Source organism: Apteryx rowi, unplaced genomic scaffold, assembly GCF_003343035.1.
Source record: "Apteryx rowi isolate R43461 unplaced genomic scaffold, aptRow1 scaffold_554, whole genome shotgun sequence".
Lineage (NCBI taxonomy): Eukaryota > Metazoa > Chordata > Aves > Apterygiformes > Apterygidae > Apteryx > Apteryx rowi.
This window is the reverse complement of record NW_020450821.1, coordinates 361048-377546: the sequence shown is the minus strand read 5'-3', so window position 1 is coordinate 377546 and position 16499 is coordinate 361048. Positions and strand designations below refer to the sequence as shown.

At 57.4% G+C, this 16499-nt stretch overlaps 1 protein-coding gene across 1 annotated transcript in view; it reads right to left on the bottom strand.

Annotated features, from left to right (window-relative positions):
• SRSF1 (serine and arginine rich splicing factor 1) overlaps positions 1-649 on the bottom strand; it is a 6714-nt gene extending 6065 nt beyond the window's left edge. The window contains exon 1 of the mRNA XM_026081559.1: positions 1-649. Within this exon, the coding sequence (XP_025937344.1) occupies positions 1-185 (185 nt within the window). The 5' untranslated portion in view covers positions 186-649.
• Between the last annotated feature and the right edge of the window lie 15850 nt (positions 650-16499).

Below are 16499 nucleotides of genomic sequence, written 5' to 3'. Positions count from 1 at the left end.
TCGAACTCCACGAAGGCGAAGGGCGGCCCGCCGCGGCGGTTCTTGAGGTCGATGTCGCGGATGGCGCCGTACTTGTAGAACACGTCCTCGATGTCCTTGGTGCGGATGTCGGGGGGCAGGTTCCCCACGTAGATGCGGCAGTCGTTGTTGCCGGCTGGGCCGCGGATCACGCCCCCTCCGGACATGGCAAGGTCAGCAATGGCTGCGGCGGTGGAGAGCCGGAGCTCAGCGAGCGGACGGGTCGGCGAGCGCGGGGGCCGAGCCGGGCACACGGGAGCGCACACACGCCGCCTCCCCCAACAACCGCTTCAAAATGGCGACCACGGCTTCCCTCGCGGTCCTACTGCGCGCAGCGATTTCACCCCGGGACGCACCACCGCCTTCGCCAGCAAAATTCGTACGAGCCCGTGTCTCCCGCCGCGCTCCCGCCCCGCCCTCCTGCGCATGCGCAGCGCTGGGGAAAAAAGTAGTCCCCCTATTGTTTGCTCTCGGCAGGTTCACCTAAGAAGCCAGAGCAGTCCCGGTAGCGCAGCTCCCGTTTCCAGGGCTGCGACGAGCTAGATGCTTCCTCAGGGAGCCCCGGCTCCCCACGTTTGGGGGAAGAGTCCCTCCAACGGCCGCGATTATCACGGCTGCAGGCCTGTGGCGTCACATCCGGTGCGGAGTCCACGCAAAGAAGGCCCGGCTGGGGGCAGGGGAGGGGCCCGTCCCACAGTGCACCGCGCGGCGGGGGAGCGGCGGGGGCGCTTGGCGCCAAGGCGCGGGCTGTATCCCACAATGCACCGCGGCGCGGGGGGGGTGGTGGAGAGGGTGCCGTGTGCAACAGCGGCGGGGAGACTCGCGGGCCTCGGCGGGGCGGGCGGTGGGGCCGCGCCCGGCCTGCCTTGCGCTCACAGCGGCGGGGAGAGGGGCCAGGGGGACCCCCGGCCCGGGGGGTACGGGCAGGGAGGCCCTGCCTCCTTCCCGGGATGCCGGGAGCGGGCCGGGGCGACGCTGGCCCGACGGGCAGGGCGCTGTGCCGCCCTGAGGTAAAATGGCCGCCCCGAGGGGCCCGAGTCTGGGCCCGGGTGCAGCCCTCAGCCCTGTGACTGCCTTCCTCGCCTATCCTGAGCATTAAAGCCAGGGCGGGGGGGGTGAGTGTTTACTAACTGTCCCTGTGGCCTTCCCCTTCCCAAATCCGACAGTCTGTACTTCAGAGCTTGCACCAGACTGACCCACTGCCCTGTTCTGGAAGGACACTCGCCTTTTAAGAATCACATGCCAAAGCCTGAGCATTATAACTTCGGGAATCAAAGCAAGAGGGACAAAACCTTAAAAATGTGCCTGGCTGTATACTTTGTAGTCTGCTTAAATTAATAAAAATGAAGGAGCCAAAAAAGCGTTTGGGACAGAGGGAAGTTTAGGTCTCGAATGAGGATGCTTTGAGACTACGATCTTTGGAATTTTTGGTCTTGCGGGAGTGTGTGCTGTATGGTGAATCTTTGGAAATACTGTAAAGCATTAGATGAGAAATACATGCAGGAGAAGGCAGAAAAAGTTCTGTAGAACAAGAAAAAAAAATACAACAATATTATGTTCATGAGATTGTCATGTACATAAAGTCATTTTTAAATACCAACATATTTGGTATGTCACAAAGTCCTGAAAGATCTGTTAAGGCAGTAGATGTTACTGTTTCAACAAAAAAACTTGCTTACTAGTGAGGATGCGATGAGATCACACAAATTTCAGTTTAAAAACAAAACTACTGTTTTGGCCAGTAGTTCCTCCTCGATGTTTAAGGCTGGGCTGGAATACATGTTTTCTGAAGGCTGTGGATAAAATGACATGAAATCTCAAGCCTCCTTCTCAAAAATACCTTAGAATATCTGCCCATTTCTCAAAGGCATTGCATTTCACTCTTTTTAAGAGTCTGTGTCCAAGAATAAGAACTGATGAACGTGTTATTGCTGAAGGAGGTGATCACTTTCTGGTGAGCAGCTGTGGGCACGGCGATCTTTCTCCCAGGTTCAAGCGAACCCGCTCCCGCTCAGAGAATGGCGTACGTTACCGTGCGTTTAATAGGGTGTAGAGTGTGCACGCAAACCCTTACAGCACAGCAGCTGCTCCCCGGTACGTTCGCACCTCGCCGTAACCCACCGTGACTTGTTCTTTTGCCCACACTTCGCTGCTCGGAGTTCACATCACAAACTGCCTTTGAAATGAAATTCTTTGTGTGGTCTACACGCTATATCGCATGTGGGAGGGATACCTAAAAAGCAACTGAGATAGTTGTACCGTTACCAACTCTAGCCTGGATATCCCTTATTTATCTTTCTGTAGTATCTTCCATATCAGCACAAGCAAGTCCACATGGCACAGGGAAGGCTGTATCGCTGTAACTACAGCTGTAGGGTTAAAGTAGTATCTGAGTATGCAGAAAAACCCTTTAGGCTCCAGAGTTAATTAGGGGATTTTGAAAAATGTGTCATGCCTCTTTAGTGGTGTCTGTCATGCATGCTTCATTTTTCACGTGCTAATTAAAAATGCATATTCCTCTAGAAAACAGCAATCCTAATGACTTAGAAAAATATTTTCAGTATGATGTTGTAACGTGTTTGACTATTATAAATGCCTTTCATTTCTCTCTCATGTAGGTTAAAGTACAGTAATATGTTCTGCTCTAATGATTTTTAACATTGGTAATAACTATGTTAGATTGCTAGTGGTTTAAATAAAAGACTGCTATTAATCATTGAAAGATGTTATAAGAAAGCCCATCTTCAGAAGTGGTGGTTTACCTAAGTATAAACTACCAACTATCTAGGGATTTTCTACAACTTATAAAGAATATTACAGTTTCATGACTCTGTACGAGAATATAAACTGGTGAAGCAGTGACTGTAGTACCCATGTGGTTCTAGGGTTTGCCTAAAGGCCATGTACATGAGTTCGCTGGATACTTTTGGTAAATATATTTTTTGAACCAGCATAATTTAAGGAGCTGATTTAGTCATTTGCCAAATCAGTAGAAACACTTATTGCATATTAAAGAAAGATTTAAACCCCTTCCCCCAAAACTCAGAATATACTCTTGCCAGGTATAGAGACGGCTCCATCCTTTGCCAAAAAATTAGTCTTTATTTTCAAAAGCTTATTAAATTGCTGAAGGTTAGTCTTTAAGGCATCGTAAAATAGTAGTAAGTCTGCCTAGTTTGCTAAAACCCTATTGCATAATTTCTTTTGTGTGTTAATAATCCTCATAACTACTTTAAATGATTGCCTTAATTACCGTAATGAAGTGTCTCTTTATAGAATTATTGAATGTTTTCTTTCTCATTACATTTTTAGCTTTGTGTTATCAACAGATAGCTTTAAAACAGTTGGATAAGCTGCAAAACATGTTTGCTTTGTCAGAGTCAGTTTTGGCTTTCTGGCAAAATGTGCATGTGGAGAATCATTAAACATATTAATTATGTGGAAAATAAATTACCAGGAGGGCAATGGCAAATAATCTTGCAAAAAGCCCGACTACTGTAGAATAACAAGCTTTAGTTTTCAAAAGGAGAGTAATGTAAAGCATGGCATTCAAATTGAGCATATTGATCAGTAAAGCAAATATTAGCCATGTAACCCAGTGTCAGGAGTATCTGTGTGTACCTAGCTTGCCAGGTAGAGATATGCTACAGCATAATCTGTTATAATTGCTTCTTAGTCTGCTTTAGGCCTTCTCATATATAGAAAGAAAAATAGCGAGTTTGCTTTAGCCCTTTCTGGCATTCTCACAGCTTTCCTTCCTCTCCCCCTCATTCTCAGAAGTCTTCCCACTGTGTTAAATGCACTCGCTCTTTTCAAATAACCATGCCAATGCCTGGGATGGGTCTTTTTATGCAAAGATACTAAAACGCTTTATAATGGGGTCATTATTCATCTTCACGTGCGATGCAGCCGAGGCATCAGAAGCAAAGTGGTTTTCCCAAGACCCGCTAAGAGTGTCGGAGCAGGGAAGGCAGCTCATGGCCCGAGCGTGGGCAGCRCCTGACGGGTTGGGTTGCCGTTCGCAGCGGCCGGTTCCATGACCTTCGCAGCTTCGCTGTCTTAGGGAGAACCTGCTTTTCCTAAATCGCTGGCAGCTTTCTTAGTACTGTCGATCCAGTTGGGATTAGTCTTGACTAATCTTACTTTGTTGTAAAATAACAGTTCATCGAAGCTCAGATGCTAAAACACATGGATCGTGTCTTTGGAGCTTGAAATATAAAGCTGATATTTGGGGGGGCCTTCAATTTTAAACAATGCCTAATGATTTCATTGTCATCAATGTTATTAATTTGCATGTGCAAAAAAGATTCAAAAATATATTAGGAAATTTTTTCCCTAGTTTCTCTTCCGTGGATGTTCACTGATACGTAAAAAATGTTATTGAGGAAAAGTTTTCTTTATAGTGGTTAAAAATACTCTATTGAATGGGAGTGTGCAGAGTGTGAAAATGATTATTCAGACTGCTGTTCTGGTGCATGTACACAGTAGTACTTGGAATAGATACGCTGGGAGGAAAATCTAACTTGCACCACTTATAAGATTTTTTTAAGGTATACAATTTCAAGGGTTTTTTTCAGTGATTCTTTGCATATAACAGGGCATAGCTGGTAACATGGGGCAGTTCTGTGGGATTTGAGACCTCATCTTCTTGTGACTCAGGTGTTTCCCCAAAGTGACAATGCTTAGTGTTTTTTTCTTATTTGAGAGTAGAGGTAGATTTTTACACTAGATTTTTACAGCAATGTGGGTAAGAATGTGAGTAGGGTCCATTCGTCTTTCGTRCCCAGATCTATAGCGTAGGGGGGGAGAATAAGGATGGCAGCAGTGTTTTCCAGTGGAATAAAAGGGGTGCTCTGATAGTAAAGGTTAAATGGGACCCTGAAGAGTATATTTTTTGCCAAAGTAGATTTTTATAAGAGTAGCCCATTATTTGAAATAAGGGGAGGGAACCAAAACCCCCCAGTGTTTTGGATAATGTAAGTGGTTAAAAATATCAGACTGCATTTTACATTTTTGACTTTTGTTGGAGAGAACCTAAGTAGCTATTTCTAAAGTGAGAGAAACTGGTAGGGTTATTTATTGTTCAGACAAAATTTGAATATCTTGATAAGATGATGAAAATATGTATAAGTTTGAAAATATTTCCCATAAACATGGATGGTTGCAGAGCTCATTTATTTAGATTCATACATAGGGTAAAAAAATTCATAAGCACGTGCCTTAGGCTATCTTGATGCAAACTAAAAATGCAATGCATCTTGACTGTGTGAATTTTTGCTGAAAGCAAGCCTGAAAGAACAAACATAGGTGCAGAGATTTAAGTAAGAAAAGCCACGTGGAAGGGAATGCTGAACTGCCTGGCATTTGCTGTCCGTAACGCCACCTGAATTTAAATCGCTGTGTTTAGGGCAGACACAGCCCACGACTGCAGCTCACCACGTGCCTGGAAGAGACAGAGGCGTACGTTCGTTAATTCAAATGGCTAGTTTTAGGTGAAAGGGGGTTTTGCAGGTGGAAAAAATCTTTGCATCCCCAAAAGCTACAACAAATGAAGACTGTTTTGTTTTCTTTATGTAAAATACAATGTCTCCGACCAGGAGCCTTTAAAATGATGGCATGGGCTCGCTGTGGCTACGTACTGCTAAGCAGGCCCACATGCTGTTGCTGTTACCTGATTCTCCCGGGAATATTAAGGAAAAAACCTTCCCACTTTGATGATAGCAAGCTCGGGCTGTACTGCGGTGCCTGCTGGCGTCGCAGACCCCTTCGCACACGGCCTGGGCGAGGGTCATGGCTAATTAATCACAAAAGACACTTAAAAGATTGTGAAAATAATTTCTGCGGAGTAGGAATGCAGGATCCCATCAGGAATATTGACACAACACGCGAAATCCTTGGCAAGGCTAGTCGAAGCCCTGCAGCTGGTTGCGCGTCCTCGGCGCGGGGCGCTGCGGAGCGCGTGGACACCGCTGGCTCCGCGCAGGACTGCGGTGCTGCCCGGGAATCGGGGCTCTGCGCGAGTGCGGGGCGGCCTGACTCGTGGCTTCATTCCTGTTAGCACATGACATCGTTTAGCAGAGTAAACTGCGCAAAGGACTACACGTTTTGTGAAAACGCTCGTTTTTAGACATTCTGAAATGTTGCTCTTTTCCTTCTTCATAATAACAGCCGCACCATTAAAGCTATTAAATGCGATTTACTCAGAAAAGCGGTAATTGCAACGTCTCCGAAGCAGACTGGTAAAGTCTCATATGGGGAGCATAAAAATCATTCTTTCGTCCCTGACGAGCGTTTGCTGCCGGCCGCCGTTGGCTCTTCCCTCCCTGGGCAGCTCCTGCGGGGGCCGGGGCCGGAGCACCGGGGCCGGAGCGCCGGGGGTCTCCCGCGCCGCCGGGACCCCTCGGCACCTCCCGGCTGGCTRAGGCAGTGCGAGGAGGAGAAATGCAGTTAAACTGCCTATCTTTATTTGTCTTGCTCATGCAATTAAATGTTAATTTAAAAACCTTTGTGTGTGTGCGTGTGTGATCTGTGCTGCCTTGTTTTTATATCGCTGTGATTTTGGTGCAGAGAGAGTCCGGTTTCGCCTGTGATTCCCGTGTGCCGACCTCCGGCGTTGGTGGGAGGGGAAGCGGTTGACACAGAATGAAAAGTTTAAATGAGCCTCCCGCCCCCCCCCCCAAATCTGTTCTAATTGATTTCTTTTCCTGTGAAAACACTTATATTCCTAGCGGGCTCCGCGGGCTCCTTCTGCCCGCTCCCTGTTGCTCCCTGCCGCCTGCTGCTACCGAGTGTTGTAAGCGCCTGCTTCGCCGCTGCTCTCCCGCTGCCTTCCTGCCGGGACACGGACGGCGGGAGCYGCGCGCAAGCCGTCAGTGCAAACGGAGCGTGCCCGGCCCCGTTGCCGCCGCGGAGGGAAGGAAGAGAGAGCGGCGTGTACGTTTAGGCTGCTCCTCTAGGGAGGATGCTCGCGTCCCGCTCCGGCGGGTGCCGCGCAGGGCGTCAGCAGAGCGGGGTGGCCCTCGCCGGGCGCCCCGGCCGCCTCTCCCCGCGCTCGCGTCGGGCTTTTCGGGGCTGAGCGTGCCGGATTTGGGGACGGAGGCTTCGGGGAAGGGGCAGGCGTGCAAAGTGCGGCGGCGTTCCCGCTCGGCCCCTCCGCGCCACGTGCGCCGCCGCCGGATTTCGGTCCCGCCGCGGCGGGCAGTGCCGGGGGGACCGGCCCCGGGTGCCCCCTTCCCCAGCCCCAGGTCGGGCCTCGGCCGCAGCGCTGCCGCTCGGCCGGCTTTTTTAGAGCAAGGAAACAGAAGGCGTGRGAAATGCATTAAAATGTATTTCAAGCAGAGTATTTTTAAATAAAGACAAAGCTTTAGGAGCTGTTTTGTTGGCGCGCAGAGTTTTGTGCAAACCTTTGCCCCAAGGCGGAGGATTACACTAAGCGTGTGAACGTACGGAAGCCACGCCGGCCACAGGCAGGAGCCGCCGGAGCCGCCTGCCCTCCCCGCGCGCCTTCGCCTTGCCCAGGAGGAACCCGGCATCGCGCCGGGACGACGCGGGGAACAAGAGCTTGAGCGAGAGTTCGCGGTCCGAGGAGCTGCAGAGCAGCGGCTGCGGGGGGGAACGGGAGTTGCAGCGGTATCGCTAAAGGCCTGSTCGGTCCCTGCCGGAAATCCCCTTTCACGGCCACTCATTCTCCCGATGTTTCCCGCCGTGCTTAGGCAGACCTCAGAGCCACGTCCAGAGCGTTTTAGAAGCAGGTAATCTTGTGCAAAAGGGCTGCTTTTAAATTAGCGGGTTAAAATATATAGTCAGAAATTAGGACCAAAAACACCCTGGCTGTCCTCTGCCAGCAGCGCCGTTCCCTCGCGCTGTATCGCGCAGTGCAAAGCAGAAAAGTGACAATTCTGAATTTTTGCATGATTCCTGCCTTACTAGTGCAACAATAGTCTAAAATATCAGACAGAAGGAAGCAGCCTGTCTTTTCTTTCTAATGCGTCTTTTTGGTGCAGTTGCTTGAGGATAATAAACAAGCAGAACGGCATGAGAGCATCATGTTTCAGAGGCAGCACCAAGCACGAGCGCCGGCTGTTGCCTATACGGTTTTGCAGGCAGCACGTCAACGTCTCCGTACTCGGCGCGGTCCCGCAGGGGAGGACGGAGGGGTCGGAGGAGCCGTGGGCTCCCGGGCTCAGAGCCGGGCAGCGCTGCGAGGCGGCTCCCGGTTTCCGCCAGCCACCGTGCCGGCTCTCCCGCGCCGCGACCGCGAGGCTCTTCTGCCGTTAGCGGCGAAGGCGGAAGGAACAACGGGCTGCTTTGTAGGAGGACAAAGTCCCCCCCGGATGTTTCCACGGCAGATTAAGTGTAGGCAGAGCAGCCTCAAGCACTCCTTTAATTAACCCAAAATCCCTCACGGGCTCTTAAACCCGGAGAGGTCTTCAGACCTAAGGGGGGTATAAGATGTGTAGTTATGGATGGGGTCAGCTGCTGCAGCTCCTTCCATAGGGGCCAGCGAGAGCATTAACGCGTGTCGGACCGGGGCGGCCGCAGAGCCGCGTCCGCAGCGGGTCCCGTGCGCTCACAACGGCCCTTTCTTAAATTGCAGGAGTGCCGGGTGCTCGCCGATAAAACCTCCGCAGCCCCTCGAAAGCCCCCGCGGGCTGCGGTTGCTGCCGGGCGCGCTGCTCCGCCGCAGCCGGAGCCGGAGCCGGAGCCGGAGCCGGAGCCGCGAGGAGTGCGAGGGCGGACTGCAAATGCCTGCGGCTCTGGATTAAAGCAGAGCTGCCAAGCAATGCTCTAACTCTCGCAACGTAAATGTTACAGTAAAACAGCGTAAATTTGGGTGGCTCTGTCTTTTTTTTGCTCTTTTTTCTTCCCCCGTTCACTCGGGCCAGGAGCTGCTATAGCTTAAATAAATCCCTGCGGACGTGAGGCTGAGCTACGCGGTGTCGCACGCTGCAGAGCTGCTCTCCTGCTTCTGGAGCTTCCCGTGTTTCTGCCGTGCCGGGAGGGAGCTCAAGCCGCCCGCGACGCCGGTAGCGCAGGGGGGCGGCGCTCCTGCCGGCGGGTTCCCTCTCCCAGCCCTCGCCCCCGGCCCCTCGTTTTGGGGCGGATTTGTGTCGCGCGCGGGCTTTTGCGATGATTGCTCTTTTGCTCGCCACCGGGGACGGAGGAGCCGTGCTGCATCCCGTGGCCCCCGGCCCGCTCCGCGTGCCAATGGGGATGGAGGAGCCAAGGGCTGCGTCTGGCCATGGGACGGCAGGTCCGGCGGGCTGAGGATTCAGGAGGGAATGTGCAGTTTTGCGCCTATGGATAAAGAGCCGTTTTAGCGGCGGAGCAGAGCCAGCGGAGCCTATTTAGGTCGCTCAGGCGAACCCTCTTCCCTCTGACAGAGACGGATGAGGAGCAGCACGAGCGGCTCAGCTGCCGGATGTGACCAGCCGGCACCGCCGGGCCAGGGCAGACAGGGACAACCAGGATATCCTGGAGAGCCAGGACATCTGGGACAGCTGGGACAACCAGGACAGCCGGGACAACAGGGACAGCTGGGACAACTAGGACAGCCAGGAAAACCAGGACACCTGGGACAACCAGGACAGCCAGGACAGCCAAGACCAGCCAGAACAGCTGGGACAACCAGGACAACCAGGGCAACCAGGAAAACCAGGACACCTGGGACAACCAGGACAACTGGGACAACCGGGACAGCCAGGACATCTGGGATGGCTGGAACAGCCAGGCCTGCCAGGACAGCCAGGACCAGCCAGGGACAGCTGGGACAACTGGGACAACTGGGACAATGAAGACAACCAGGACAACCGGGAGAACCAGGGACAACGAGGACAGCCAGGGTCAGCCAGGACAAGCAGGACAAGCGGGACAGCGGGAAAGCCAGGACAGCAGGCTCTTGCGCGGAYGCGTGCCCCTGCCCGCGAGCAGCGGGTGCCGGCGGGAGACGGTGCCGGGGACGAGGTGCGCGCGAGACGCCGGCGTTTGCAACACGCCTGCAGCAATCGCACGTTGCAGGGGCAGCGCCGGAGGCGGCGGGCTCGGCCGGAGGGGGACGTGCAGGGACACCCCTTCCCCGCGCCGCGGGGGCTCCCGAGAGGAGCGGCTGCCCCGGAGGAACCCTTCGCCGGGGAGGGCCGGGTTTCCGCAGCGCCCGCTGCCCAGCGCCTCACCGGGTGACACCGGTGTGCAGCGAGGAGCGGGACCCCAGCGCCCAGGCTGCGCTGGGCACAAGGTGCAGGGCTTGCCGCGCTCGCGCCTGAGCGAGCCCGGTTGGCTGACGCGGGAGGGCCTGGCTGSTGCACGCGGGAGCGACCCACCGGGGCCCCGTTCGTTGACGTGCGAGCGCCCACGGAGCTCGTGCACGAGCACCCGGTTAACGCACACACGGGTGCCCGGGAAATGCGTGAGCGCCCAGCCAGTGCACCCACGAACGCTCGGTGAGTGCACCCGCGAGCGACTGCAGAGGTCACGCGTGAGCACCCAGTTAATAGGCGCACGGGCAGGCAGTTAGTGCCCGCACGAGTGCCCGCCGGGCTCGCGCATGGGCGCCCGGTTAGTGCGCGCGGGACGCCCGCCTGCTGCGCGCGCGAGCACCCAGGCCGTGCCCGCACGGGCGCCCAAACAGCTCGTGCGTGCGTGAGCACCCCGTTATTTCGCACGCGGCGCTCGATCGGCGCGTGCACGAGCGCCCAGCTGCTGCGCCCACGAGCCCCCAGCTGCATCCGTGATCTCCCGCAGGAGCGCCCGGCCGGTGCGCGCGCGATCGCCCCAGCAGTCCGTGCACGCGCRCGCCGCGCAGGGCTGCAGCGGGGATGGCGGCGCCGGCTGAGCCGCGGCGGGACGGGAGGAGCCGTGGGAGCCGCGGGGGCGGCCGGCACCAGCCCTCCCGCACCGAGCCCAGCCGAGCGCCACCGGCCGGGGCGGCGGAGACGGGGMGGGGGGAGCTGCTTGGCGTAAGCTGAGCCTGAGAAAGGYGTTTGCTTAAGTGTTTGCTTGATTATTTATGTTTCCTTTTGTCTCAATAGATTAGAAGTTTGTTTTAATGGGCGATAAATTAAATAAAACTGCCCCAAGCTGAGACTGGTTTGCTACGCGAGTCCAGTCTCACGGTGTGGTCTGGAGCACGTGGGTCTGACAGGACTTTTCCTTCGGTTTTTTTTTGTCCCCTCTAGATCCCTCTTTCACTCTGGGAGAGACCGGGGTGAAGGAAGTCGCCAGCCCTCCCTGCGTCCCGCTCGTCCGGGAATCCCGGCCCAGGCGGGAGCTGCGGGAAGCTGGCGGCTCGTCCCGGCTGCCCCGTGGCTGCACCCCTCACTCCGGCACCGCTGGCGGTTACGCTCCCACGTTAATCCCGCCCTGCCTGCATTCCCGATACGGTGGGGACGGATATTTTTATTTACGGCTCCTGCGTGGAGCGCACTCCGCAAGCCACTTGCAAGAACTTGCAGCGAGCGGATGACCTGAATGCATGTTAACGAGGCTCCCGAGTCGTTCAGCATTCAGGAGTTTCGTGCCACGCTTGCGGGACGGCCGGGAACGTGCGGCGCCGCGGGGAGCAGCGCGCAGGGATGGGCCCGGGGCTCGCGGCACGCGGGCGAGATCCCTGGGAACGCGCTGGCCGCAGGGCGCCGTGCACGATCCCCACTCTCCACTGGATGCGATCCCGCTGCCCGGCTGGGATTTGTCCCCTCCTGCTCTGCTGGGCGCCGCGCAGCCCGCTGGCCCCCGGCCGCGGCAGCAGGCAGGAGGCTTCYGGAGGCGCYGGGCTGGAATTCGGGATCTCTGCCRTGACGAGGGAGGCAGGCAGTGCAAACGGGTTATTGCCCTAAATTGGTGAACGCTAAACCTTGAGAGGCGGAGACACACACTGGTGTTCCCGGACTGCTAGTGGTGATCAGACCCGCGGCGTGAGCTGGGCAGCCGCCCCGGGAAGCCTGGAGGGCTTTTTTTTCTTTCTTTCTTTTTTGCATGAGGTTTATTCAGGTCCTACAACGGGGATTGGAGGGAGATAATAACATACATTAACCTGGCTGCTGAAAACTGCATTGCAAACAAGAATTGATCGAAGCAGCCCAGGACTGACAGCGAGCCTGGCTTAATGCAGTTTGCAGAACACTTGCCAAAACAATTGACTCCCGGTAAAAAAAGACGYTCTCTCCAAATCCATGCAGCGGCCTCCGGCGGGGCTGGGGCAGGCGAGGCACCGGCTGCAGAGGCCGGAAGGGGTCGGCAGCCGGGGGCTGCAGCTGATGCAGGGATGCGCCAGGGCCGGATCCAGACCCGGCACGTCTTTGCCAACAGCCCGCGGGGCCGCTCACTCACCAGGAAAAACATATTTTGCAAGGGGTCGGATGCTGCAAGCCTTCCCCCTCCGCAAAAGCTACSTGGGGGGTAAATTCTTTGGCTGTGCCTCCCTCGAGCACCTGCATTTTGCTTCTTTGCAATTGCTTTGCAGTTTGGCTCCAAAAGGAGAGCCGAAGCCGTCAGGCTCCTCCTTGGAGCCGCCGGCCGCAGCRGCACAGTGATCTGCGACTGCGGTGTCTCTCCATGAGGAAGAATCGCCGCCAGCAGCCGGGTGTGTGTGTCAGGGCGCCGGGCGCAGCACTTTTGGGGCGGTTCGGGCCGATACGATGAAGCGGCCGGGCCCCCCCGGACTGCACGCGGGGGGATTTCGGGAGGAGCGGGGGGCACAGTGCCTGCTCCGCTGCACCTCCTCTTAGCCCATTTCCAGCCCCCCCATGCCGAATCTTACCGGCTCCCCGCTCRGCACCGGCGGCGCTAATAGAGAGCATCCGCACGGCTCCGGGAGCTGCTGCCTCAGCAGCGAGCCGCGGGGCTATAAATAGCCAGGCTGGTGCCATGGCATGTGGGGCTGCCCCATCCCGTCCCATCCCATCCCGTGCCGGGGGGGGCTCCCGCATCCCGCCACCTCTCCGGCTGCTCCGATGTCTGCCCGGCCTCTCCCTCCTCGGCGGAGGAGCCCGGATCGACGGCACCGTTGCAGCAGCACCAAGGCGGGGGGACTCGTCCCGTCCCGTCCCGCCCCGGCGTTGCAGCCCCGCGGGGCTCGGTGCCGTGCACAGGGCTCCCTCCTGCGCCGCCCGGAGCGGGAGAGCCCATCGCTGCTCACCGTAGCGGTGCAGAGGGAGCTCGGCCTTAGCAGGGCTTGGGCCTGCCGCCGTGATTTGCCCTGCTGCTGTCAAAGCCGCCCTCTGCTCCGGCTGCGTGTGTATTTATAGCCGCTTTGGTCCCCAGCCGGAGCCCGGGGGGGGGGGTTGCAAAACCTTGCCAGGGGCGTCTGCAACCCGCAGCTCCCGCGCCGGCAGCGCTGGGGCGACGCAGGCGACCCGCTGCCCGTCCCCTCCGATTTACCCAGCTTTGGGCAGCTCAAATCATCTCTTTCTTGGGGCCACCTCGCAAGTCAGCCCAGGAGCAGTTGCAGGCCCACGCAGGCAGCGGGGGTGCTGCGAAGCACGCGCCGTCCAGCTTGCGGCCCCTGGCCCCACTCGCTTTGCTGCTGCTCTCCGGCCTCTGCTCATGCCACGCTGGAAGCGCAGAAGGCCTCTGTTGCAGACAGTTAACTTTCCTCTTGTTTAGCCGGATCTTTTCGTGGTTCCTCCTTACCGTGTTAGAATGGACCCATTTCTGGACCCATTTCCGGACCCGTTCAGGACTAGTAAATCTTGTTTGCAGTTTTGCAGTGCGTGGTTTGACCAGTGTCTCGGAGGCTGGCAAAGCCCACCCCGGGAATACCTGCTCGGTTTGCGGAAAGGAAGGGTCGGTCGCCGGGCTGCCCGCTTGCCAGGCAAGAGCACGGCCCGTGGAGCAAGCTCCAGCCTGCCCCCGGGTGCCACTGCCAGCCGCGGAGCTGTCTTCTCCCAGCAATCAAATTAGATAGATTTCAGGTCCCTGGATGGTCTCCCTGGTCCTCAAAGCCATGTGTGCAATTAGATCTGGCCTCATTAAGAGCTGGCCGAGCCCAGGAAGCACCTGCCCCYGGCTCGCGGCGGTGCACCCCGGGCACGGCAGCGCGGGGCTGGCGGGGACAGCCCTCGCCCGGCGCCCGCGGGGTTTCCCCGGGCTTTTCTTCAAGCGCCTTTCGCGAAGGGCTGCTCGGCACCTCTGCTCACGTGAAACGCAGCAAGGGCAACGCGAGCTGGCTCGGGGCGCGAGTCCCCTTCGCCTTTTCCCACGGTTCGCGGCCTCCATGCCGTGGACGACAGCGGCTTCAGGGCCAGGTGCCCCCCCCCGGCCGCGGGCGCCCCGGGACCCTGCAGCACCGTGCACAGGACRGGACAGTCAGCGCTGCAACCCGCCCCCAGGGACCGGGGGCCGCGGAGCCGCTAACACGGAGCTTTGCCACCGCTTCACGCTGGCGAAAGCAGTAACACAAAACTGGGGTATCGCAGTGCTGAATCAGGCCTTTCCCCGGCCTCGGGGATGGACAGAGAGGTTTTGTTCTCCCCTTTGTCCTTAACTTGGCTTTCACGTACACGTGAAACATTAGGAGCCTGGCGTGGCGTAGTCCTCCTGCCCCTTGCGTGCTGCTCCAGCCTGCTACCGGAGACGACACCCGCACCTTTGCTGGGGAGGTGGGGAGCAAAAAGACCCTTTTGCTACGAGATGTGAGGTACTGCCATCCTCCTCAGCCTGTCCGCCCAGGCCATCAGCGTGGCCAAGGGACCTCCCGTCCCGGCTTCCTCTCCCTGTCCCTCACCTCCGAAACGTCACAGGTTTCCCATGCCCGCTGGCGTTGCAGCCAATTTAAGCACTACGTGCTGGAGACAAGCTCTCGAGGCGAATGCACGATGAAGCTGCTCGAAAGGCTGCGCGTCGCCTCTGGGAGCCGGTGCAGCTCCACGCGAAGCAGGGCTGGACCTGGTGGGGCTCAGCTGAGGAGCCCCCAGGGGCAAGCCGTGGCTCCAGCTGGTGTTTTGGCGAAAGATGCTCTTCTTCCCCACCCTTGTTCGGCATTCCCAAGCTCTGCTTCCAGTTTGAAAGCTGGAAAAACTCGGGAAATGAGATACCCCCCATGCCAGAGCAAGCTATGGGGCACAGTGGGGCAAGGACAGGGGACGCTGGCAGTTGGGAGGGGGCCCCCTCGGTTGCGTGGTGGCGGCTCTGGAACTGCTTTTATCTTGGAGATGCTTTCCCCGGTATCGTGTCACGAGGCGGAGGAGCTATATGACCTGGTTTTACTCCTAACGGGGCCCCTGACCTCCTCGGTGGCCTTTCACAGGYCGCTCGCTCCCGTTGCCTCAGTTTGCTCGGCTGTAAATAGGAGAAGCTGCAATAACGCTGGTAACCTCAGGAGGGTATCGCCAGGCTCAATTAATCAACGACCATAATGCACTTGAAGATCTCAGGTGGAAGACACAGTAGAAGCGCAAAGTCGCAATTAATCAACGCTGACAGAACTGGTTTTTACCCTTAAGGTGAGCTGTCTTTGCAGGAACACTTTGCACACGGCAGTCCCTGGCCTGCAAACGGATCTCTGGACTCAGGAAGGTCTCACATGATGGCAGGAATCTGCTGGCACCGATCCACGTGCGAGACCCGGAGTTGGGCGCACCAGGGCTGCCGAAACRCAGCRGCGGCYGGGGCRGGGAGCGCAGCCGCTCGGTGCACAGCGTCGCGGCAGCAAACCCTTGCACGTGCCACGAAGATGCCCCGGGCACCTTTTACGGAGCTGGGAATATAATCCTGATCCCGCAGAGGCCCCCTCTGCTTTAAACGCTGCCCTATTATTAGCGCCTGGAAGAGGTGCTGCGCTCTGCCCGGGCTCCAGCCACCTCGGGCAACCAAGGGGGGGTGCGGGGAGCCCTGGGCACCACGGCTGAGCCGTGCAGGTCTGTCCCCCCCCCCCGCCCTGCCCTCCTCCCCAGCGGGATCCCCAGCAGGGAGAGCAGGCAGGGTTCCGGGAGCAGGGCCCCCCCATGAAGCAAGGCCCCCCCCCCAGGGGGCAGCAGGGACCTCCAAGGGACACCAGGGATGCAGAAACCCCCCCCCCCAAAAAAAAGGCAGCAGGGCCACTCACAGGGGATCAGGGCCCCCCAAATCAGTGGGGGCCCCCACAGGAGATCAGGGACATTGGGGGAGCAGGCCTCCCCCCAGGCACCAGGGCCCCCCCAGGCAATCAGGGAGCCCCCCCGGGCAGTGGGGACCCCCCAGGCAATCAGCCCCCCCCCCCCAAAAACAGTGCTCCCAGGGGATCTGGGCCTTGCCAAAGGGATTAGGGTCCCCAAAGCAATGTCCCCCAGAGGCATCAGACCCCCCCAGGGGATAAGGCCACCCCCATGAGGGATCGGGGCCCCCAAGGCAGCAGCCCCAGAGGGATAAGGGCCCCCCCAGGGGATCAGCACCCCCCCCAAGGGATCAGCCCCCCAGGTGACCAGACCCCCCCTAAGACAGTGCTCCCCCAGGGGATCAGGGTCCCCAAGGCCACGTCCCCAGAGGGATCAGAGCCTCCCCCCAAAGGA